A 25,221-nucleotide genomic window follows, 5' to 3' on the forward strand; every position below is an offset into this window, starting at 1 on the left:
CCTACACACATGTATCTACAGTTAGAAGTCTACATTTTAAAGGGTTCATACAAACTACTGATGCCATTGTATCATCTCGAGCTCTTAGTGGTTTCATAAAGCTATTATACAAGTACTAAATATTCATAAACCCTAATTACATCATATTGCAGCGGCTGAACCGCCTGTGAGCGTACACATTGAAATAATTGGTCACATGACATTTCGAATGGTCAAAAGTGCATTTGATTAAACATAATAGGGAGGAGTACCATATGAGAGCATGACCTGGGAGTAGCCGGGGCGGGGCCGGAGCTCCAGGAATGTACCAGTATACACTCAGAAAAAAGAAATATCTGGTTCAAAGGACTTGAATTCAAAATGGTTAACCCAGTTTTACTTGAAATAATAAAGTAAATCTGCCAATCTGAGCCATTTTCTTTCCCCATTGGCAAAAAGATTGGTTTGAAATCAGAAGCAACTCGTCTGATACAATAATCTACATCGCGTGAGTCGTTTGGATTCTGAATCCAAGTCCTTTGGACAGACGTAGATATTCTTTGTTTTGTAGTGTACTTCAGTGTTCAAAGTGACAAAAACCTGCCACAGAACCTGCCACAGAACCTGCCACAGAACCTGCCACAGAACCTGCCACAGAACCTGCCACAGAACCTGCCACAGAACCTGCCACAGAACCTGCCGCGAGTTCAGTCCAACACAATCATCCTTTTCCATGTTTTATCGTAGGGTTGTCCAGACGCTCATGTCTCCAGCTCGAGTGGTCAGTAGTACTTGTATACATACATAAGATAAAGTACACAGAGCATTATTAAAGCTATTATTGATACGGCCCATGTCACTGATACATGGGGTACAAATACTCACGCTGCAGTCATGATATATTATTGAGCCTTATTGTACACGCGCCATCGCAGCACGTTCTATATATATATATATTCATTATAGAACGTGTTCCAGACAGAAACAAACTCAGGGAAACTTTGCATATTCCAACAGAAATAATTTTAAAAAAGATCACGTGTCAGGTTTATGTGTGTCTATTTTTTTTGTTGGATGTTCTTGAATTTATTTTTTATTTTTATTAAAACACATCCAAAAGAGCTAAAAAAAGTCATTATGCAACTTCTCATATCCACACACACCTGACCTCATTGGGTTTGGTGCTCGTCTCCATGGAGATAGAGAAGTTTAAAGCCATTCTGTGGAACATTCCAGACAAAACGATCTCGATGGAGACGGGCAGGTGACAGATCCTCAATATGACCTTTAAAGCCAACGAATGACGCACCAGTCCAACGTGGACAGTTCTGACACAGATGTCCATCATTTGGCTCTGGCATTGGACATCCACAGATTCTCTAAGCTGAGACTAAAAGAAGATTTTTGCTCCATTAAAGGTCCCATATCATCAACTTTTCAGAGCTTTGAACCTTCTTACAGTGCTATTGGTGCCTCATGGGCCTAAAGTGGTTTTTGATTGATTCCCGCAGTTTTTAGCGAGAGTACAGACTCTCTCCTTCTCCTCGGAGGAACAGACAGACGGGGGCAACTCACATGAGGCCCCCCCAAATACATTGTTTGTTTGCTGTAACCCGACCCAACATTTTTCAAGTGGGTCGGTTGGTAGATAAATTCTCTTTTTTTTTTTTAACTTTGAAGGCAAATCAAAAAATCAAAATCGTTGACCCGCGGTGACCACCAGGGGTCAGGCTTCAACAGTCCAGGGGTCAGGCTTCAACAGTCCAGGGGTCAGGCTTCAACAGTCCAGGGGTCAGGCTTCAACAGTCAAAAAATGAAAAATCAACCTTTTGTACGCCGTGATCCTTTAATTGGTAGTGAAGGCGAACGGGGGGAACATGCGGGGGACACGGGCGTCGCCATGTTTGTTGTGATTACGCTGCTGGGCGTGTTTCCGTCCCAGAATGCAAAGCGTGCAGGTCAAATTTAATATGAGATTGACACCATGATGGTGACACTGATATACCAAAAAATAAAGATACAGGTTCAATCCTGCATGGTCTGTTCTATACAGAAGCATAGAGCATAACTTGCATTTCCAAGTTATAGGTGTAGCACACAACACTTAATATTATCAAATAAACCCTTAGGGAAGACTACAAAACGGGAAAAATAGCATGATATGGGATCTTTAAAACACCATCATTTATCACTTCTGCCCTAAATTATATTTATTCTTCTATAATCTGCCAAACCCTGAACAAATCTCCTGGTTCCGACACCCTAAGCAATACATCATTTTATCTCATGAAGACATTTAATTTTGGCAGTGCAGTTTTGGTTCTGCCACTTCCACAGTCGACTTTTGGTGTGACACTGGACACTGCTGGTTCGCTCTGTCCAGTCCTCTGTCCTCGGTCCTGTCCTCGGTCCTGTCCCCGGTCCTGTCCTCGGCCCTGTCCTCGGTCCTGTCCTCGGTCCTGTCCTCTGTCCTGTCCTGTCCTCTGTCCTGTCCCCTGTCCTGACACAGCACTCAGGCCGCACTGAGGCAGAACGGACCTGACAGAACGATACAAGTGACAGGAGTATCCAGGCCCATATGCACTGAAACATTCTGATTGAAAAAGGCTTTGCTCCTCAATTCTCGGGTTGGATAAAAGATCAAAGTAAAAAAAGGAAATAATATGAAAAGGAAGTGGTACAACCAAAACTAACACAAATGTCCTTTTAGGGCCGAACAGACTTCAAAAATGTATTTACACTTCTGTGAATTCTGTAGTCAAATTAACCTCAAATTGACATTCCAGACGTGGTTCTCCTGCAGCAGCGAGTTCTTTTGCAGCGGGTTCTCCTGCAGCGAGTTCTCCTGCAGCGAGTTCTCCTGCAGCGAGTTCTCCTGCAGCGAGTTCTCCTGCAGCGAGTTCTCCTGCAGCGAGTTCTCCTGCAGCGAGTTCTCCTGCAGCGAGTTCTCCTGCAGCGAGTTCTCCTGCAGCGAGTTCTCCTGCAGCGAGTTCTCCTGCAGCGAGTTCTCCTGCAGCGAGTTCTCCTGCAGCGAGTTCTCCTGCAGAGAGTTCTTCACGCTCGAAGCCCGTTTTCCATTTGGATCATTTGTAAAGGGGACCGAGCCCGGGGGGGCGGGGCACAAAATTCCTCGTTTTCCAGGAACAATCAAAGATCAAGTGTGTTTTAGGGAGAGTTCCTCATATTCTTCCAATGCCACAGGGTAAATGCTGGGCTGTAGTACCACCTGCTGGTCACACACCATTAGTGCAGCTTTTTTCAAATAAAATGAGTCTTTATAGCAGCCAGTGGTAAGACACTTCCAACTGCTTAAGTCCTAAAATCTCAGTAGTTTTCTTACAGGCAAATCCACAGGCTGAGCACGACATAAAGTTATTTACAGGGGCAGAAATACAAAAAAGTACATCTATAATGAAGGCGGAAGATGAATGCTGTATACTGCAATTCAAAGTATCTTAAGTACCAAACATTCCCCCACAAAAATGTGATTTAAAAAATGTAAAAGGGTAATGAGATTAATTAAATTATATAAATATTATTAAATGAGAAATACCTCATAAAAACACAAATTAAAAAAGGAGGAACACGTTTGAGCAGGACAGATGAGCTGAAGACGACATGAAGTCCCGGTGTGTGGACTCAGCTGAAGGACAGTTCTGCCTCGGACAGCGCTGGGGTGGACGAGTTGGAGCAGTTGTCCGTGCTGCGACTCCAGGACCTCCGGGTGGGGGTGGAGGAGGGCGTGGAGCAGTTGGAGGGGGGTCCGGAGCCGGAGTCTGGGCTACTGTCCTTGCTCTTGTGGTTGAGCTCGGACTGCAGGCAGCAGCAGATCTCCTGTTGCAAGCGCGCAAACTCCTCGTCCATGTCCCGATGAAGCTGGAGCTGGAGCTGAGGAAACATCACACATTAAAGCCACATTTAACTCTGCACCGTTCAGACTCTGCTGAGCACGTCCACCTCTGTATTCCATGAACTATGGACAATACTTACGGCCGGTCGTCCAGGTGATCAGTACTCAAATGAAGCGTGTGAGGAATAATGACATTAAACCACCGTGAATGTCTTACCAAAATGCATGTTTATTTATGTTTTTTGGACATGCAGTGCATCTCAGCCACAGGTTTGAAACACCGACAGTGATCATCTCCCCTTTGGCACACTCTGTCACCGGCTACAGTCAACCGCCTGAATCCTCATGATGGATGACAAAAGCCCCTCCAGAGGAACTGTGTGTGAGCACTTTAGAGACAGTGTTACACAACTGGAACACTTCTGGAGAATGGAATATGGACCTGCACAAGGGCCAGACGTGTAGCGTGCGGCTCCTGCTGTGTTTATGTATTGTGTGTCATTTGGTGTCATTTATAACATTATTTTGTGGTGGATTTGATGACTGGAGATAAGTTGCCCGTTACTTTCCATTGTGAAAGTTTGAATAAGCAGACGAGCGGTACCTTTTAGTCTCTTCTTTATTGACTTCCATCAACCAACAACAATCAATTGAATACCTTCACCACTCTAATACTTCCTTCACCCTTTCAAAATAAAATACATTTTGTGTGTGAGACATAATATAGGTTTGCCATACAGGTCCCCCCCGAACACACAAAATAACAAAATAGAACAAAACGCTTAGGTGCAGTGGTAGGACTATTAGAGTTCCTGACCACAACGGAGGGTGAGACTGGCCTATGCAAACTATCCCTGGTAATGACAAAGGCAGGGGGTGGCCACGGCGAGCAGGGGGGGCGGCCACGGCGAGCAGGGGGGCGGCCACGGCGAGCAGGGGGGCGGCCACGGCGAGCAGGGAGGGCCAACTGCACCTCGTCTTTAAGCACATGGACCGGTTTTAAACGATCAACCGAAATCTGCTCGTGACAAGTCCCCCGCTCCACCAGGAAGGCCTTAGGCCCGGCTTCCAGAACGCGAAAGGGGCCGTCGTACGGTGGCTCTAGTGGCAAACGATGTGCATCATGGCAGATGAAAACATATTTCGCTGACATCAGGTCCTGCGGCAGAGTTAGACAATGATGAGCAGGAACAGGAGCAAAAACCTCAGCTTCCCTTTGATAACCAGGCTGGCCACGCGAGGGCCTACCCCCGAAGAGCCCAGAAGAAACTCCCCAGGGACCCTTAAAGTCTGTCCGAGAACCAACTCCGCAGAAGAGGAATTGAGGTCGTCTTTGTGGGCTGAACGCAGGCCCAACAGGACCCAGGGCAGCCTGTCCACCCAACTACTGTCCACAAGAGAGGCGCGAAGAGCAGCTTTCAAAGTGCGGTGAAAACGTTCACACAGCCCATTAGCTTGTGGGTGATATGCAGTTGTCCGGTGGAGTTTAACCAGCCACAGCATTCCACCGCTCGGAAGTAAACTGCGGGCCCTGAATGCCCGTGCCACCTCAGCTGAAGTAGTAGACGACAGAGGAACTGCTTCAGGCCAACGCGTAGTTCTGTCCACCACATTCAATATATGCGTAGATCCCCTGGAAGGAGGAAAAGGACCGACCAAGTCTACATGGACATGCTCAAACCGCCTGACAGGAATCAGGGAAGGGCCCAGGGGAGCTTTGGTGTGGCGTTGCACCTTAGCGCGCTGGAAGGCAACACATGTAGTGGCCCAAGTCTTAGCATCCTTACGGAGGCCAGGCCACACAAACTTTGCCACCACCAGTTTCACGGAGGCCTTAACCCCGGGGTGAGACAAGGAATGAACAGCATCAAAAATCTGTTGACGCCAGCTGACAGGAACCACAGGCCGCGGTTTGCCGCGGTTTGACAGCAAGCGCAGTCTTAGCTCTGTTAAAAGCCTGCAGCCTCTCTGGGGTCAACTCCACCTCCCGATTACCCTTCTTGCCCCTGAGTGCTTCGTACAAAGGGTGCATAATGTGGGCAGTCCGCGGAATAAAGCGGTTATAACAGTTTACCATACCCAAAAAACACGGAAACGCTGAATAGTTTCGGTTTTAGTAGGAAGTGGAACAGCACCATGAGGCGTCACGCGGTGGCCCAGAAACTCAATCTCAGATAATCCAAACTGACACTTTGCCGGGTTCACAATCAATCCATGATCAGTAAGGCGCTCAAACAGCAGGCGGAGGTGGATGTGCACCTCCGCTGTGGGACTGGCTACTGGAATGTCGTCAACATAGACAAACAGAAAAGGCCTTTCACGTAACACAGAGTCCATAAGCCGCTGAAACGTCTGTGCAGCACCTTTCAGCCCAAACGGCATCCTCAGAAACTCAAATAATCCAAAAGGAGTAATCACTGCTGTCTTCGGCACATATTGAGGATGAACTGGGACCTGGTGATAACCTGTCACCAGATCTACAGCACCCGCCAAATGCACAGAAAAATCCTGAATGTGTGGGACTGGGTATCTGTCGTTAGTGGTGGCGTTGTTGAGGCGTCGAAAATCCCCACATGGCCGCCACCCACCGTCGGACTTAGGAACCATGTGCAAAGGGGAGGCCCAGGGGCTGTTAGAGCGGCATACAATGCCGAGCCGCTCCATATTCCAAAACTCCTTTTTGGCTATTACAAGCTTAGCCGCATCTAACCGGCGTGCCTGAGCAAAAAACAGCGGGCCGTCTGTGGTAATATAATGCTCCACCCCATGTTTCGCTACAGCAGCAGAAAATGTAAGGACAGTTAGAGCAGGAAACTCTGCTAAAAGTCTCTGGTATGTATCCCCTGCTGCTAGCATGTTAGCGAGGAGTGGTCCAGCCCGCCCAAGCGTACATGGATAAGAACTAAATGATACAGCATCAATCAGACACCTATTAGTAACATCCACCAACAGTCTATGAGCACACAAAAAAATCTGCACCTAGAATGGGAACTGTAACAGAAGCCACTACAAAGTCCCAGCTGAACATTAAAACAAACAGAAATGAACCTGGTGCGGATGGGGGTCCCGTTGGCTGCATCCAAAGAAAGCCCCAGTCCAGGTCCCAAAGTGTCAGCAGAGGAGGCGGGAACGATACTGCGCTGCGCCCCTGAATCCACCAGGAAACGTCTCCCTGACATGCCGTCCTCAACGAAAAGCAGCTTGTCTGATCCGCCGATACACGACGCTGCTAGCGTGCACCGGCTCTCTCGTTTCCCTGCTGCTGAAACGAGCACGGCGGAATGCAGCGCCGGGTCTTCACTCCAAAACGCCGATGATAGAAGCACAGCGGGCGCTCTGTGACCGCTGCAACGTCCACAGCACCCGGGTCCATCGGCTCTTGCATGTCGGAGTCCTGACGGGACGCTAGCCAGAGCTCATCTGCCTCTTCAGCCAAACCCTGGTAATCCTGCCTGTTCACAAGGCCAGGGTGGTGCGCACGGGAGGCGGGAGCTGGTGCAGGAACAGGTGGGTGAATAGAAAAGATGCATCACCGGTTCCAAGCAAGGCTAACATGTTCTCCATGAGTTCTGACGGTTTACTGTCGCCTAACCCCGACATCGACAGCAGGTGGTCAGCTCGCTCCATGTCAGACAGCTGGTACAAACGCAGTAATTCTGGCTTCAGCGCCTCATACTTGTTGCCATGAGGTTGGGCACGGAGCAGTCCCATCATCCTGCGAGTAGTGGCAGAATCCAACACCGAAACAACGTGAAAATACTTTGTGTCGTTGGCAGTGATGCCTCGTAGTTGAAACTGCGCCTCAACATGATGGAACCAGGGCTCTGGGTCGTGTTGCCAAAACTCCGGGAGCTTAATAGTAGCCGCAAACATTGCTGTCGCAGACGGGACAGCGGCCGCGGAAGAGCTCTCAACTGACATATTCCCAACGTCAGGGTCACCAATGTGGAAGTTTGAATAAGCAGACAAAAGATACGTTTTAGTCTCTTCTTTATTGACTTCAATCAACCACACCTGTGCAATAACCATCAACTTCAATAACTTCACCCCTCTACTACTTCCTTCACCCTTTCACAATAAAATACATTTTGTGTGTGAGACATAATACAGGTTCGCCATACCATTGTAGTTTGGGCCTTTCTAGAAATGGTGCTATTGTTAAGATTATTCTGGACGTCTCGCAGTGAGCCAACCCGGATCAACCAAGCCCCAAGTGTCTTTCTTCAATGAAGACTCAAGAAATGCAAAAAATAATGTGGAATTCTCTCTACTTTAGCCTGCCATGCTGACGATCAACTTGAATGGAAAAATAAAAAGATTCAATAATAATACATATATCTAACAAAATGCACGTCCAAAAGGCTAATAAAATCAGAAAACGTGATGCGTAAAATCTACTCGCCTCCTGCCGAAAAATCTAGGCTCTTTACAGCCTTTACGCACGAGAATAATTCTGTGTGAATAAGGCCTTAGTCCCACCATTCTAAAGCTATTCTTATTGGCTAGAATAATATGTCAATCAAAGTCTGCTACGTCGCTAGCATGCAGCGCTATGTGGATGTCAACAGTGGAACCATGTGCGTCAGAAGCGGCGCATTTTTTTTGCGGCGGCTGTAGCAAACAAACCCGTGGACAGAAAAATGGATGGGCTCATTCTGTAGCTAACAGTCTGAAGAAAAGATCGATGCCAAACACCATCTTATAAGTCAAACAGGTCATTTGTTATGGACGGAGAAATGCGCCGGACGAGCCTTAATCCTGACTATCGTCAGAGAAGAAGACTTTGTTTACTTGACAATATCTCAAAATCAGATAACTTCAGGAAAAATACAAGTGGATATTGTTTTTCAATGATTCCTTACGGACAGACTGAGCACAAGGATGTACAGAATTAAAGCCGTTTCGTCCATCATAAACAGCAAACAGGACATGCGTTTGTAAAAGTTGAGACTTTCTCACAAACTATTGGTAATTGCTTCTTGGGGCGTAATATTCAATGTAAATCAATGACATATTCGTTTTGTTGAGAAAATAAGCTTCAAAATGATGTACAACTTGCTGGTATTGACCACGGAAATAAAAGTGATGGTGTAAGAGAATATTTGAGATATGGAAAATGCGTGCCGGCGCGCAGGTGGGTGGTAACAGGTTAAAGAAGGTCTGTCTTTTTTAACAAAACAGACTTTTTAACTCCTCTTTCAAGTTCATAGGGTGTAGGGCAGAGGGCGTGGGGCAGAGGGCGTGGGGCAGAGGGCGTAGGGCGCGGGGCAGAGGGCGCGGGGCAGAGGGCGCGGGGCAGAGGGCGTGGGACCGTGGTCGTAGGGCAGAGGGCTGCAGTGATCAGCCAGCCAGTGCGTGTGTTGTATAAAGTGTATTGTGGGAAATATACTGAGGCGAGTACAGACTCCTCTGATGCGTCCTCAGTAAAACGGAATAAGTTCTTATCCAGAGATTTCCAGTGAACTTGCCGGCTAAACTCACATCTATGCTGGACCATGAGTGTCGCTCCCTGCAGCACACTCTGTCCCCTGCAGGACACTCTGCCCCCTGCAGGACACTCTGCCCCCTGCAGGACACTCTGCCCCCTGCAGGACACTCTGCCCCCTGCAGGACACTCTGTCCACTGCAGGACACTCTGTCCACTCTGGAGAGCAGCTTCAGTGACTGATCCACCCTCGCTGTGTGAAGGAGACGTTTCACAGTCTTTCCTTCTGCTGCTGTCAGACTTTAGAACAAACACTGTTAGTCCTGAACATGTGCAATACTGACTTAACCATGTGCAATACTGCCATGTGCAATTACTGTCGCACTCACACACAATTAATGTCATATTCATGTGCTTATAACTGATGTAAAAAAGAGTGTTTACTTAACATTAGTTTTAGTTTTATTTGTCTTATGTCATGATGTAAGTTATCTGTCCTTTTCCTCTGTATCTACTTGAGTTGTAACACCAACATTTCCCCATGTGTGGACAATAAAGGAATATCTTATCTTATCTCACAATAGACTTAAGTGATCATGGTGCTCTCTACATTATTATGTCTTCAAGTATGCTTTGGATTTTACCGATACAACAGAGAAGTTGCCGTCACTAGAAATGCGGTGATATAGTCTGTGTTCGCCCTTGCAGGGCGTGATCAGGGCGAGTATCTCGAGGGGCCGTTTTGGATCAACTTAAAACTGTTTAAAACCGCTCCCACAGTCTTAAGTTTGGATCGTGTCGGCGGTGGATAGAGGTAGTGAATGAGTTGTGAGTGATGTGCAGTGGCAGGGTGCTCTCACCAGGGGGAGCTGATCCTCTATCTGCTGCAGGACGTCCCTCTGCCTCAGCATGAGCTTGTCCTGTCTCCGGCTCTGGGCCTCCTCCAGCTGCAGACCGCACACGACATTAAAGCTCAGCCTGTTCCATCAGGGAGGAGCATGTGAGGACTTACCCTCCGGATCAGAGACACCGAGTCGTGGATGTGCTTCTTGTTGATCTCGTTGAGTTCCCTGTGAGACAGAGACAGAGGAGTGACGCCCCACACGCCCCGATGTATTCACCCCTCCAGAGCCCGCTCACACACTCACGCTTCAGCCTTGTCCTTGTCTCGGATCCGGGCCTCACTGATGCTGTTCTGACGTTTCCTGTCCAGCATCTTCTGCAGCTCTTTCTTCTCCCTGAGGACAATCACAAGACCACGATGTAACCAAACAGCACAGCGTCAAAGGACAGCTGCAAATATGCTGAATATGTTTGCATCAGCACAGCACAGCGTTATAATGTAAAGGGTCGCCACTACTTATTTCCATCTTCTGGCCCGTGCGGGAGCCATGTTTCTTAGATGGTGCAGCGGACGGATGCCATGGCGTTCTGGTGCTCTATGTTTTGTCTGATTTAATACGTACATCATGTGGCAGTGTGCGATACACCTGTAAAGAGTGGGACTGGTTCTCCTCCTGAAGAACTGTTTTTTGTAGTTCTTCCTGGCCGAGAAGGAGGGTCTAAGGACAGGGGACGCAGGGACATCGCCCCTCGTCCCCACGGACATCGTTTAATCCGTTTTTCACTGTCGCCCTCAGAGGCAACGGTTGATTTTGGGCGTTACGAAAATAAATTGAATTGAGAAGAGGAAAGCGAGCGTGGGTCTCTTTGGAGTCGTGGTGCACATACGGTCTCCAACGTTCGCACACTCAGCAACAAGATGGAAGAACTAGGGCTGCTGACGAGAAGACACAAAGACTTTTCTTCATCTTCTGTTTTGTGCATAGCTTAACGTCAGTCCCAGAGTGCGCGGTGAATCTAAAGGGATTTCAGCACCTCCACAACAGACAGAGGGATGACTCCAGGGGAAAAATAAGATTTTATTTCAACAACCGCCATTTCCTCCGCCGTGTGGCTGGGCGCTCCCTTAGAGATAAGGTGAGGAGCTCGGCCACACGGGGGGAGCTCGGAGTAGAGCCTCTGCTCCTCCACGTCGAGAGGAGCCAGCTGAGGTGGCTCGGGCATCTGTTCCGGAGCCTCCTGGGCGCCTCCCTCGGGAGGTGTTTCAGGCATGTCCCACCGGGAAGAGGCGCCGGGGAAGACCCAGGACACACTGGAGAGACTATGTCTCTCGGCTGGCCTGGGAACGCCTCGGGATCCCCCCGGAGGAGTTAGAGGAAGTGTCTGGGGAGAAGGAAGTATGGGAGTCCTTGCTCAGACTGCTGCCCCCGCGATCCGGCTCCGGATAAAGCGGCAGAAGATGGATGGATGGATGGTGTCTTCAGATGTGACTGATCTCCAAACACTGCAAACCATTCTACTCTCCATGTGAGTTCCCCTCCTTCATCCTTCATTACTTTGTGGATTTTGTTCACTGACAATGGCAATAAAACAGATTCTGATGTGTTTACTCAGTAACGAGCTGAGCTGCAAAGTCACATGTGAAACTGCCTGAAATGAACAAAAGCAGCGCTTCAGAGCTGGACTTCAGTGCTAATCATTTAGTCAATAACAAACAGCATGTTTAGCATCAGTCCACATGGCACCAGGACGGGAGGAACCAGCAGTGTGAGGGTCTAAATGTCAGCTGGAATCCCATGTGACCCTCATGTACAGCTAGTTTGTTTTACTCCTATTTGTCATTTTTCACTCTTAAGTTGGCCATAATTTCTTCTGTTCTAGAGATATTTGGAGGATTTCCGTTAAAATATATATAATATGCACATTTTAAGACGTTCACACACGTATACTTCAACACCCCAGTGTCCTTCCACACACCTACTCCATGTGAGTATAGGCCCCCGGGAGCCTATATTCCATGTGAGTATAGGCCCTCAGGAGCCTATACTCCATGTGAGTATATGCCCTCGGGAGCCTATTAAATCACCTGTTATATCTGAACTGCTACTGGACAATAACATTGACCTGCTTCTCCTCTGTGAAACATGGCAACAGCCCCTGGACTTCTATGCTCTCAACCAAGCCACTCCCTCCAACTACACTTACACTGCCAAACCCCGCCTCTCCGGGCGTGGGGGAGGTCTTGCTGTTATTCATAAAAAATCTACATCCATCACTGAACTGAACCTCAACCTTCCATCCATCTCATCATTTGAATACCTCGCCTTCTCCCTCCCCAACTCTATCACCGCTATCCTGATCTATCGTCCCCCAAAGCCCCGCCCCTCTTTCCTCACTGAATTGTCTGAACTCCTCACCATCGCATCCTCTCTCTCTGCCCGCCTCCTACTCACTGGTGACTTCAACATCCACATTGACTGCCCCAACGGCCCACTGACATCCGACTTCCTCTCTCTCCTGGACTGCTTCCATCTCACCCAACACATTGACTTCCCCACCCATACCAAAGGCCACACTCTGGACTTAGTCTGTTCCTCTCTCCTACCCATATCTAAGCCACACCCCCTCCCCTTCCCACTCTCTGATCATCTCTGCATCCTTTTCTCCGCCCCCCTACCCTCGCCCCACAACCCCAAAAAACGCACCATCACCTACCGCAATATCAAGTCAGTCAACCCCCTCACGCTCTCCCAGCTCATATCCTCTGCTTTCCCCCCTGACTCCCCCCCCTCTTCCCCCGACGACTATGCTGTCATGCTCAACACCACCCTCTCCGACTCCCTTGACTCCCTAGCCCCCTGGAAAACCTCCTCCGTCTCATACATCAACCCCGCCCCCTGGTACACCCCTGAACTCCGCACCATGAAGCAGACTGGCCCCCAACTCGAACGACTCCTCAAAAGAACCCGCCTCACCGTCCACGCCGAAGCTTTCAAATTACACATCTCCTCCTACCGTGACGCTCTCCAAGCCGCCAAATCTGCCCACCTCTCCACCCTCATCAACAGCTCCCACCGGAGCCCTCGCACCCTGTTCTCCACCGTCAACAAGCTGCTCCAGCCACCGGACATCACTCCATCCTCCTCCCCTGACCTCTGCAACTCTTTCCTCCTTGCCTTCAATGACAAAATTTCCAAAATCAACAGCTCCATGATTGCCGTCTCCATTAACTCCATCACCACCCCCACCCCTGCCCCCCACCCCTCTCCCTGACCACCCACCCTTCCCTCCCCTCACCACCCTCTCCTCTGTTAACTCCTCTCATATCATAGACCTCATCACCGCTTCCAAAACCACCACCTGCTCTCTCGACCCCCTCCCAACGACTCTGACCAAGGCCTGCCTCCCTGATCTCATCCCCCATCTCACCACCCTCTTCAACCAGTCTTTATCCCTCGGCCATGTTCCTTCCATCTACAAACTGGCCTCCATCACCCCCATCCTCAAAAAACCCACCCTAGACTCCGCCAACCTCTCCAACTACCGCCCCATCTCCAACCTGCCGTTCCTCTCAAAAACGCTGGAACGCATCGTCGCCGCCCAACTTCACACCCACCTCCAGTCAAACAACCTCTATGAACCCCTCCAATCTGGCTTCCGCCCACTTCACAGCACTGAAACAGCCCTGGTCAAAGTACTCAACGATCTCCTCACCTCTGCAGACAGGTTGAGTTGGCGGAGGATGTGACCAAGGGGGAAGAGGTAGCAGATGAAGAGGAGGGGGCCGAGGACTGAGCCCTGGGGGACCCCTGCGTTACTGGGGAGAGGGTGGATGAGTGACCGGAGAGGGAAATGAACTCTTGCCTGTTGGTGAGGTAGGATGTGAGCCAGTCAAGTGCAGAGCCCTCAACACCCAGTTGGCGCAGCCTTTGTAGGAGGATGGAATGGTTTATAGTGTCAAAGGCTGCGCTGAGGTCCAGTAGTAACAGGATGTTGAGTCTCCCTCACTCACAACATTCAAATCCCGCCTAAAAACATACCTCTTCACCCAAGCCTATGACCTCCCCTACCCCTAGCCTCCTCTACCCCATTGCCTACTCTTCTACCCCCTGTTACATCCCCATCTTTTTCCCTCTACTTCTTCTGTCTTGTTCATTTTATCTGTATATTAATGTGTATTGTACGTGTTGTCCCCCCCTGTCTGTAAATACCCCCCGTTTTTAAAAATGTTCAGCGTCTTTGGGTCACTGAAAAGCACTTTATAAATAAAAGTTATTATTATTATTATTATTATTATTATTATTATTATTATTATTATTATTATTATTATTATTATTATTATTATTATTATTATTATTAGGCCCGAGCGCCACAAGCTGGCGAGAGGCCTATTAATCTCGTAAGGCCGTGCGAAGCACGGCTGCGAAAGTGCGCACGTAGTGCGCACGAAATCGAGCGCGAAGCGCTCGCCCACTTCCAAACACTCACTAACGCACTCCTCCACTCATGCACGCCCCGTGCATACTAATTAGTTGTAGGAAAATGGAACATTACCGTTGTAAACGGGCGAAGCCCGTGCAAAAGTTCGCACTAAACGAGCACTTTACATTGGGATGACGACCGCAAAGCGGTCGTCATCCCCATATAAAGCACTAATTTGCGCTAAGTAGCTCACGAATACGTTCCCCATCTCTTGCATGTTCCGTGCATATAAGCATGTAATGCAAAAATTGAACATTATTACTGTATAGAGGGCCAAAAACACAAAATTATCGAAAGTACCCGTCAGTGACCAGGGACCCACACCATGAGGTAGGAAAGCGCGAGCGCTTTCCGAAAATGTATAGTTTATGATATTTGAAAAATGGGAAACATTGTTTTCGCATCGGAATATTATTCTTTCTTTCTTCTTCTTCTTCTTCTTCTCGGGACCAACCCCCCTATTTTTCACCCAGTGAACATTGACGAAAAGTCACAAAAATTTGCACACCTCTAAAAATCGTGCCTCTCTACATTCTGGCTATTTCCCTTTTCTAAAATAAAAAAAATTGGCGCGTCAGCGCCCCCAAATGTACCAAAAATGCATTGAGAGATGGGAAATGACCCAAAAAAAATCTGATCGTAGAATCATGAAATTTGGCGCAGAGGTAGATGGTGACAAGAGAAGTAAAAAATATTATTACGGCAACGCCGTCCGCCCAACCAAATGTCGGCCATATTGCTTCAAAAATGGCTAAACATGACTTCGGAGTTTTTCCAAACGTCGTACTTTTACGAACTCCTCCCAGGGCGTTGGCCCTAAAAAGCTGAAATTTGGTGAAAATGCTACTGAGGAGTGGGACATCAAAAGTAATCCAAATTACATTGACCCTGTCACAGTCTCTGTGCGGCGAAGCCGCAAACTGTAGCAAGAATTTCAGAAATCTCCCAAATTTAACATTTCTGCCGTTTGCGCAGATAAAGTCCGAATTGCGTCAAATTAGAATCAGTTGTTAAACTCTTTGCCCTAAACCTACTTGAAGTGAAATAAATTAATTTGGAGCCACAGCGCCCCCTACAGATTTTATATGGAGGTTAAATATTTAGTTTTGCGAAATTATATGAAATTTGACACACAACTCAATTTTGGCATCCCCATCAAAAAAAGTCAGTGAGACCCATGTCATAATTGTTATGGCGTTGCCGTAACGATGACCGAAACCTTCCATGTTATTCCAATGGGGAAATCGCCAGAACATGTTTACACTTTAGACTTTCACAAACTCCTCTTAGGGCGTCAGCCCTATTAACCTGAAATTTGGTGAGACTCATCTTCAGGGGTGGACCATCAAAAGTTATCCACATTTATTCAAAGAGTCACGGTGTCTGTGCGGCAAAGCCGCACATTTTGCCAAGAATTCAAAATAAAATTGCTTTTTGATGGTAAAACAAAGGGGAGAAGATGTGACAGCGTCACAGATTCAGCAGTAGGCGTAATAAAAGTACAATTGGGGCGCGTTAGCGCCCCCTCCTCTTGCGGCGTGGCGAGGGCCGATCATTGCCGCTTGCGGCTATATTTATTATTATTATTATTATTATTATTATTATTATTATTATTATTATTATTATTATTATTATTATTATTATTATTATTATTATTATTATTATTATTATTATTATTATTATTATTATTATTATTATTATTATTATACTCCATGTCAGTATATGCCCTCAGAAGCCTATACTCCATGTCAGAATAGGCCCTCAGGAGCCTTTACTCCATGCCAGAATAGGCCCCCGGGAGCCTATACTCCATGTGAGTATAGGCCCTCAGGAGCCTATACTCCATGTCAGAATAGGCCCCCGGGAGCCTATACTCCATGTGAGTATAGGCCCTCAGGAGCCTATACTCCATGTCAGAATAGGCCCTCAGGAGCCTATACTCCATGTCAGTATAAGCCCCCGGGAGCCTTTGAAGACGTACACCTCCAGTAGGTGGCAGTAGATGGTGGGACTTACTTCTCACACGTCTCCTTGAGCTTCTTCAGTTGTGTGCTGTGACACTCTTTGGCAGTTTCCTTAAGCTTCTGGAGAGCCTGACACAGAAACAGAGCTGTCAGTATCATGTGTATCATGTGTATCATGTGTACATGTGTATCATGTGTATCATGTGTATCATGTGTACATGTGTATCATGTGTACAAGTGTATCATGTGTATCATGTGTACATGTGTATCATGTGTATCATGTGTATCATGTGTACATGTGTATCATGTGTACAAGTGTATCATGTGTATCATGTGTACATGTGTATCATGTGTATCATGTGTACAAGTGTATCATGTGTATCATGTGTACAAGTGTATCATGTGTATCATGTGTACAAGTGTATCATGTGTATCATGTGTATCATGTGTACAAGTGTATCATATATATCATGTGTACAAGTGTATCATATATATCATGTGTACAAGTGTATCATATATATCATGTGTATCATGTGTATCATGTGTATCATGTGTACAAGTGTATCATGTGTATCATGTGTATCATGTGTACATGTGTATCATGTGTACATGTGTATCATGTGTATCATGTGTACAAGTGTATCATGTGTATCATGTGTACAAGTGTATCATGTGTATCATGTGTATCATGTGTACATGTGTATCATGTGTACATGTGTATCATGTGTACAAGTGTATCGTGTGTATCATGTGTACATGTGTACAAGTGTATGATGTACATCATGTACATCATACACATGATGTACATCATACAAGTGTATCATGTGTATCATGTGTCATATAAGTGTATATAAGTGTATATAAGTGTGTATATAAGTGTATATAAGTGTGTATATAAGTGTACACAAGTGTATATAAGTGTATATAAGTGTGTATATAAGTGTATATAAGTGTACACAATTGTATATAAGTGTATATAAGTGTGCACAAGTGTATATAAGTGTGTATATAAGTGTATATAAGTGTATATAAGTGTGTATATAAGTGTATATAAGTGTGTATATAAGTGTATATAAGTGTGTATATAAGTGTATATAAGTGTATATAAGTGTGCACAAGTGTATATAAGTGTATATAAGTGTGTATATAAGTGTATATAAGTGTATATAAGTGTGTATATAAGTGTATATAAGTGTGTATATAAGTGTATATAAGTGTATATAAGTGTGCACAAGTGTATATAAGTGTATATAAGTGTATATAAGTGTATATAAGTGTGTATATAAGTGTATATAAGTGTATATAAGTGTGCACAAGTGTATATAAGTGTATATAAGTGTATATAAGTGTATATAAGTGTGTATATAAGTGTATATAAGTGTATATAAGTGTGCACAAGTGTATATAAGTGTGTATATAAGTGTATATAAGTGTATATAAGTGTGCACAAGTGTATATAAGTGTATATAAGTGTCTAAGACCTCGTGCAGTTGGCCCTCCTGCCTCTTCCACTCCACCATGTGCTGCTCCTCCCTCAGCTTCAGCAGCTCCTTCATCTGCCACTCCTTCAGCTGAAGCTTCTGTTTGTCCATTTCATGGTCGAGGGCGGAGAGCTCCTGCTGGATGGGGTCATACGGCTCACTGCAGCACATCACACATCAGAGTTACAGTAGTTCACACATGACCACCTCATAACCAAGACAACAGTAAATATTAAAAATATTGCCATATTTACCATCTCTGTCCCAGACACAAGGAAAACACGTTAAAGAACAATCCCTGATGTCGCCCGTTTGTTTTACAGGACGTGAGCATTATTTGCTGGATCGCAAATAGATTCCACAACTTTTTATGTGGTCATTAATAAATCATTTTTATTGAGATAAATTATTGCTTTTAGAGTTATGTTGATTTATTCTTCATTACAAAAACATTAGACGTGAGGGCCAAGTTGTTCGCGAGGCGATTATCCAATCAGAGAGAAGAATGAGCCTGTGTGTCTCGGGGTTGTTCTATATGTATAATATACATATGTGTGTATGATATGATGATATGATCTGATGTGTTATGGGTCTTACTTCTTCTTCAGGCTGCGTTTCAGGTTCTTCTCCACCTGACTCCGCCTCCTCTGAATGTCTGAATGAATCTTACGATTCCGACTCTTCTGCTCTTTATTTAAATTCAACAACTACAAAATAGACACATGAAAAGATTACATTTTTATAATGAGTCGTAATACATAAAAAGACAAGAATTTCAAACCTTTTTTCTGTGTTTCTTGCGAATATCTTCGACTTCACTGCTGTGTTTTTTCAATAGCTTTAAATAAGTCTTCTGCAGTTTGAGCTCCTCCACGGACAGGACTGTAACATCTGTGACAATGTGACACATGAATACACAGGCCTGGGTCCAGAGCAGGAGATGTAGATGCACGATCAGACTATGATGGCGGCAGGAATGGCTTACCTCCCAGAACAGTGGCTATAAGGTCCTCCTTTGGGCTGGGGGCTGAACACAGAAGCAGACAGGACAGTGTGACAGACACATGAGCGTTTGTGAATGGAACAAAGCTGAAAGACACATAATCCTGGACAGAGCAGACCATTCTAATATCCACTGAATTAGAATGGTCACAATAGACAAAAGAACCATGGGGTCTTATAATGTGCTGACAATTCAATTCAAATGATTGTATTTGTCCCTAAGGGGACATTTAACAGTCACATTCACAGTTACCTGGAGCAGGCACAAAGTTCTCTGGGTAATCGATCCAGGGGCCGGGTGCAGGATTGGCACTGGGGCAGGGGGCCACCAGTTTGGCATCGTTATCTTTGGTGAGCTCTCCTTCCTTGGGCGGGTTGGGCACATGCTGAACACAAATAGATTATAATTCTATATTTCAGTCATGATCGCTGTCATTCACAAGCAGCAGGAAGTGCATTTTCAAGCAATGTTCCTGAAGCCAACGTTTATGAGCGTTTAAGAAAAATACTATATAATTAGAGAAGAAAGTACAGAGGATTTTGGGATTTTCTTGAATGCAGAAGACATTCCTAAATATCACTTGAACATGCATCATTCTAAATATAGTACAACTTGCGGGTTAACGATAAACAGCATTATAACAACAAAGGTCTATTTGCATGTCTCCTTTCATATTAAATATCTATTGAGCTGTCACATATACGCACACGCATATAGGCATACACGCATGCACGCGCATATACGCATGCACGCGCATATACGCATGCACGCGCATATACGCACACGCATATACGCATGCACGCGCATATACGCACACGCATATACGCATGCACACGCATATGCGCATGCACACGCATATACGCACACGCATATACGCATGCACACGCATATACGCATGCACGCGCATATACGCACACGCATATACGCATGCACACGCATATACGCATGCACACGCATATACGCACACGCATATGCGCATGCACACGCATATACGCACACGCATATACGCATGCACGCGCATATACGCACACGCATATACGCATGCACGCGCATATACGCACACGCATATACGCATGCACACGCATATACGCACACGCATATACGCATGCACACGCATATACGCATGCACGCGCATATACGCACACGCATATACGCATGCACACGCATATACGCACACGCATATACGCATGCACACGCATATACGCATGCACACGCATATACGCATGCACGCGCATATACGCACACGCATATACGCATGCACGCGCATATACGCACACGCATATACGCACACGCATATACGCATGCACGCGCATATACGCACACGCATATACGCACACGCATACACGCATGTACGCGCATATACACATGCACGCGCATATACGCATGCACGCGCATATACGCATGCACGCGCATATACGCACACGCATATACACACGCATATACGCACGCACGCACACACGCACGCACGCACACACGCACACATACGCATATACGCACATACGCACACGCATATACGCATATACGCATGCACGCGCATATACGCATGCACGCGCATATACGCATGCATGCGCATATACGCATGCACGCGCATATACGCATGCACGCGCATATACGCATGCACGCGCATACACGCATATACGCATGCACGCGCATATACGCACACGCATATACGCACACGCATACACGCATATACGCGCATATACACATGTACGCGCATATACGCATGCACGCGCATATACGCACACGCATATACGCACACGCATACACGCATGCACGCGCATATACGCATGTACGCGCATATACGCTTGCACGCGCATATACGCACACGCATATACGCACACGCATACACGCATGTACGCGCATATACGCATGTACGCGCATATACACATGTACGCGCATATACGCATGCACGCGCATATACGCATGCACGCGCATATACGCACACGCATACACGCATGCACGCGCATATACACATGTACGCGCATATACACATGTACGCGCATATACACATGTACGCGCATATACACATGTACGCGCATATACACATGTACGCGCATATACGCATGTACGCGCATATACGCATGCACGCGCATATACGCACACGCATATACGCATGCACGCGCATATACGCACACGCATATACGCATGCACACGCATATACGCATGCACGCGCATATACACATGTACGCGCATATACGCATGCACGCGCATATACACATGTACGCGCATATACGCATGCACGCGCATATACACATGTACGCGCATATACGCATGCACGCGCATATACGCACACGCATATACGCACACGCATACACGCATGCACGCGCATATACGCATGCACGCGCATATACACATGTACGCGCATATACGCATGCACGCGCATATACGCATGTACGCGCATATACGCATGCACGCGCATATACGCACACGCATATACACACACGCATACACGCATATACGCATGCACGCGCATATACGCACACGCATATACACACGCATGCACACGCATATACGCACACATATACGCACATACGCACACGCATATACGCGCACGCACATACGCACACGCATACACACATATACGCACACATATACGCAGGCACAGACGCACATAAGTAGATTTTGTGCTCACGTCGACAGTGTCCATGAGAACAGCCAGCTGGATCTCTCGTGTGTCCAGTTGATTCACGTGTTTGATAGGATTGATCAAAGCGTCTGTATATTCTAAAATCACAATTAAAAAAAATGAATTACACAACTGCAGACACTCACCAAAGTCTGCTCTACCAAAACACGGAACAGCAGAGTCTGTATCCGGGGTGAGGGTATTTTATAATCCTTTTGTTTGGTATTTGTAACAAGCGCAAACTGCATTAGTGAGATAAAATGATCAAATATAGAAACGTGTCCATCTCATTCTCACGTGTGGGCCTGTCCTGAAGCAATGGAAACTAAATGAGTGGATTAACAAGAGCAGCGACGCACAACAGAACGCGCTCGTTTTAAACTGCAGTTTATTCACTCAAACTCGCCACATCAGGAGCATCTGAAAGTGTCTTGCTCGTTAGCATGAGGATAAGACTCTACTCTACGACTGGGATACACACTTGGCTCTGGGATTATGTGAGGTGATGAGACCTAATCAAAACTAACGCATTACTGATTTGAAAAAGTAACTTGGGGAGAAATAGATGACATGGTACACAACATTCTCGTTACTCTAGAAAAGTCGTTTGAGGACTTTGGTGCTACACAAACTCGGTCCTTGACACAAATGCTCAATATAAATAGGAATCTGTAAAATGACGTGACAAATGTGTTATAAATGAGGTGTTAATAGCGGCTCGATCACTTGGATCTATTGTGCCTTTGTCCACCAGGGGGATTTTTATGTATGACTTTATTTAGATAAAAAGGAGAGGGAAAAAATGTATATTTAAGACATTAGTATTCATCTCTCTCCAGATATTGATTCACCCTAAATTTCTGTAACGAATTAATTTGCTAAATGTATTATTCATAGATTTACCAGAACTTTGTGAGTTTTAAATATCTAATGTAAGTTCCAGTCTCCACCACAGACAAGGGTTCCCTCAGAGTGGTTTGCAATCAAATCAATAACTTTAGGATAGAAAGTGGAGGAGGACAGTCTACTGGAGGAGGAGGACAGTCTGATGGAGGAGGAGGACAGTCTGATGGAGGAGGAGGACAGTCTGATGGAGGAGGAGGACAGTCTGCTGGAGGAGGAGGACAGTCAGCTGGAGGAAGTAGGAAAGTCTGCTGGAGGGAGGAGGACTGTCTTATGGAGGAGGAAAGTCTGCTGGAGGGAGGAGGACTGTCTTATGGAGGAGGACAGTCTGCTGGAGGAAGGAGGAAAGTCTGCTGGAGGGAGGAGGACAGTCTGATGGAGGAGGAGGACAGTCTGCTGGAGGAAGGAGGACAGTCAGCTGGAGGAAGTAGGACTGTCTTATGGAGGAAGGACAGTCTGCTGGAGGAAAGTCTGCTGGAGGGAGGAGGACTGTCTTATGGAGGAGGACAGTCTGCTGGAGGAAGGAGGAAAGTCTGCTGGAGGGAGGAGGACAGTCTGATGGAGGAGGAGGACAGTCTGATGGAGGAGGAGGACAGTGATGGAGGAAGGAGGACAGTCTGATGGAGGAAGGAGGACAGTCTGATGGAGGAGGAGGACAGTCTGCTGGAGGAAGGAGGACAGTCTGCTGGAGGAAGGAGGACAGTCTGCTGGAGGGAGGAGGACAGTCTGATGGAGGAGGAGGACAGTCTGATGGAGGAAGGAGGACAGTCTGCTGGAGGAGGAGGACAGTCTTATGGAGGAGGAGGACAGTCTGCTGGAGGAAGGAGGACAGTCTGCTGGAGGAAGGAGGACAGTCTGCTGGAGGAAGGAGGACAGTCTGATGGAGGAGGACAGTCTGATGGAGGAGGAGGACAGTCTGATGGAGGAGGACAGTCTGATGGAGGAGGACAGTCTTATGGAGGAGGAGGACAGTCTGATGGAGGAAGGAGGACAGTCTGATGGAGGAAGGAGGACAGTCTGCTGGAGGAAGGAGGACAGTCTGCTGGAGGAAGGAGGACAGTCTGATGGAGGAGGACAGTCTGATGGAGGAGGAGGACAGTCTGATGGAGGAGGACAGTCTGATGGAGGACAGTCTGATGGAGGACAGTGAGGAGGACAGTCTGCTGGAGGAAAAAGGACAGTATGCTGGAGGAAGGAGGACAGTCTGATGGAGGAGGAGGACAGTCTACTGGAGGAGGAGGACAGTCTTATGGAGGAGGACAGTCTGATGGAGGGAGGAGGACAGTCTGATGGAGGAAGGAGGACAGTCTGCTGGAGGAGGATAGTCTTATGGAGGAGGAGGACAGTCTTATGGAGGAGGAGGACAGTCTGTTGGAGGAAGGAGGACAGTCTGCTGGAGGAAGGAGGACAGTCTGCTGGAGGGAGGAGGACAGTCTGATGGAGGAGGAGGACAGTCTGATGGAGGAAGGAGGACAGTCTGCTGGAGGAGGAGGACAGTCTTATGGAGGAGGAGGACAGTCTGCTGGAGGAAGGAGGACAGTCTGCTGGAGGAAGGAGGACAGTCTGCTGGAGGAAGGAGGACAGTCTGATGGAGGAGGACAGTCTGATGGAGGAGGAGGACAGTCTGATGGAGGAGGACAGTCTGATGGAGGAGGACAGTCTTATGGAGGAGGAGGACAGTCTGATGGAGGAAGGAGGACAGTCTGATGGAGGAAGGAGGACAGTCTGCTGGAGGAAGGAGGACAGTCTGCTGGAGGAAGGAGGACAGTCTGATGGAGGAGGACAGTCTGATGGAGGAGGAGGACAGTCTGATGGAGGAGGAGGACAGTCTGATGGAGGAAGGAGGACAGTCTGCTGGGGGAAGAAGGACAGTCTGCTGGAGGAGGACAGTCTGCTGGAGGAAAGGGGACAGTCTGATGGAGGAGGAGGACAGTCTGATGGTGGGAGGACAGTCTGATGGAGGGAGGAGGACAGTCTGATGGAGGGAGGAGGACAATCTGATGGAGGAGGACAATCTGATGGAGGAGGACAGTCTGATGGAGGAGGACAGTCTGATGGAGGAGGACAGTCTGATGGAGGACAGTGAGGAGGACAGTCTGCTGGAGGAAAAAGGACAGTATGCTGGAGGAAGGAGGACAGTCTGATGGAGGAGGAGGACAGTCTACTGGAGGAGGAGGACAGTCTTATGGAGGAGGACAGTCTGATGGAGGGAGGAGGACAGTCTGATGGAGGAAGGAGGACAGTCTGCTGGAGGAGGATAGTCTTATGGAGGAGGAGGACAGTCTTATGGAGGAGGAGGACAGTCTGTTGGAGGAAGGAGGACAGTCTGCTGGAGGAAGGAGGACAGTCTGCTGGAGGAGGAGGACAGTCTGATGGAGGAAAGAGGACAGTCTGCTGGAGGAAGGAGGACAGTCTGATGGAGGAAGGAGGACAGTCTGATGGAGGAGGAGGACAGTCTGATGGAGGAGGAGGACAGTCTGATGGAGGAAGAGGATAGTCTGCTGGAGGAGGACAGTGAGGAGGACAGTCTGCTGGAGGAGGACAGTGAGGAGGACAGTCTGCTGGAGGAGGACAGTGAGGAGGACAGTCTGCTGGAGGAGGACAGTGAGGAGGACAGTGAGGAGGACAGTGAGGAGGACCGTCTGCTGGAGGAGGACAGTGAGGA

The 25,221-nt window shown here is 47.3% G+C and overlaps 1 protein-coding gene across 1 annotated transcript in view; it reads right to left on the reverse strand.

Annotated features, from left to right (window-relative positions):
• The window catches only part of plcb3 (phospholipase C, beta 3 (phosphatidylinositol-specific)), a 120,089-nt gene that overhangs the window by 240 nt on the left and 94,628 nt on the right, over positions 1–25,221 (reverse strand). Inside the window, exons 24-34 of the mRNA XM_072453421.1 lie at positions 21,660–21,751; positions 19,280–19,412; positions 19,010–19,051; positions 18,806–18,915; positions 18,622–18,731; positions 18,025–18,184; positions 16,596–16,672; positions 10,403–10,492; positions 10,267–10,324; positions 10,115–10,201; positions 1–3,867 (exon numbers count right to left, since the gene is read on the reverse strand). The exon at positions 1–3,867 is cut by the window's left edge and continues 240 nt beyond it. Coding sequence (XP_072309522.1) covers positions 3,619–3,867; positions 10,115–10,201; positions 10,267–10,324; positions 10,403–10,492; positions 16,596–16,672; positions 18,025–18,184; positions 18,622–18,731; positions 18,806–18,915; positions 19,010–19,051; positions 19,280–19,412; positions 21,660–21,751 — 1,208 coding nt within the window. The 3' untranslated portion in view covers positions 1–3,618. The remainder of the gene's footprint in view (positions 3,868–10,114; positions 10,202–10,266; positions 10,325–10,402; positions 10,493–16,595; positions 16,673–18,024; positions 18,185–18,621; positions 18,732–18,805; positions 18,916–19,009; positions 19,052–19,279; positions 19,413–21,659; positions 21,752–25,221) is intronic.

The sequence above is a fragment of the Eucyclogobius newberryi genome, unplaced genomic scaffold (assembly GCF_026437365.1).
Source record: "Eucyclogobius newberryi isolate DKJ021-1_F unplaced genomic scaffold, fEucNew1.0.hap1 SCAF_2, whole genome shotgun sequence".
Lineage (NCBI taxonomy): Eukaryota > Metazoa > Chordata > Actinopteri > Gobiiformes > Gobiidae > Eucyclogobius > Eucyclogobius newberryi.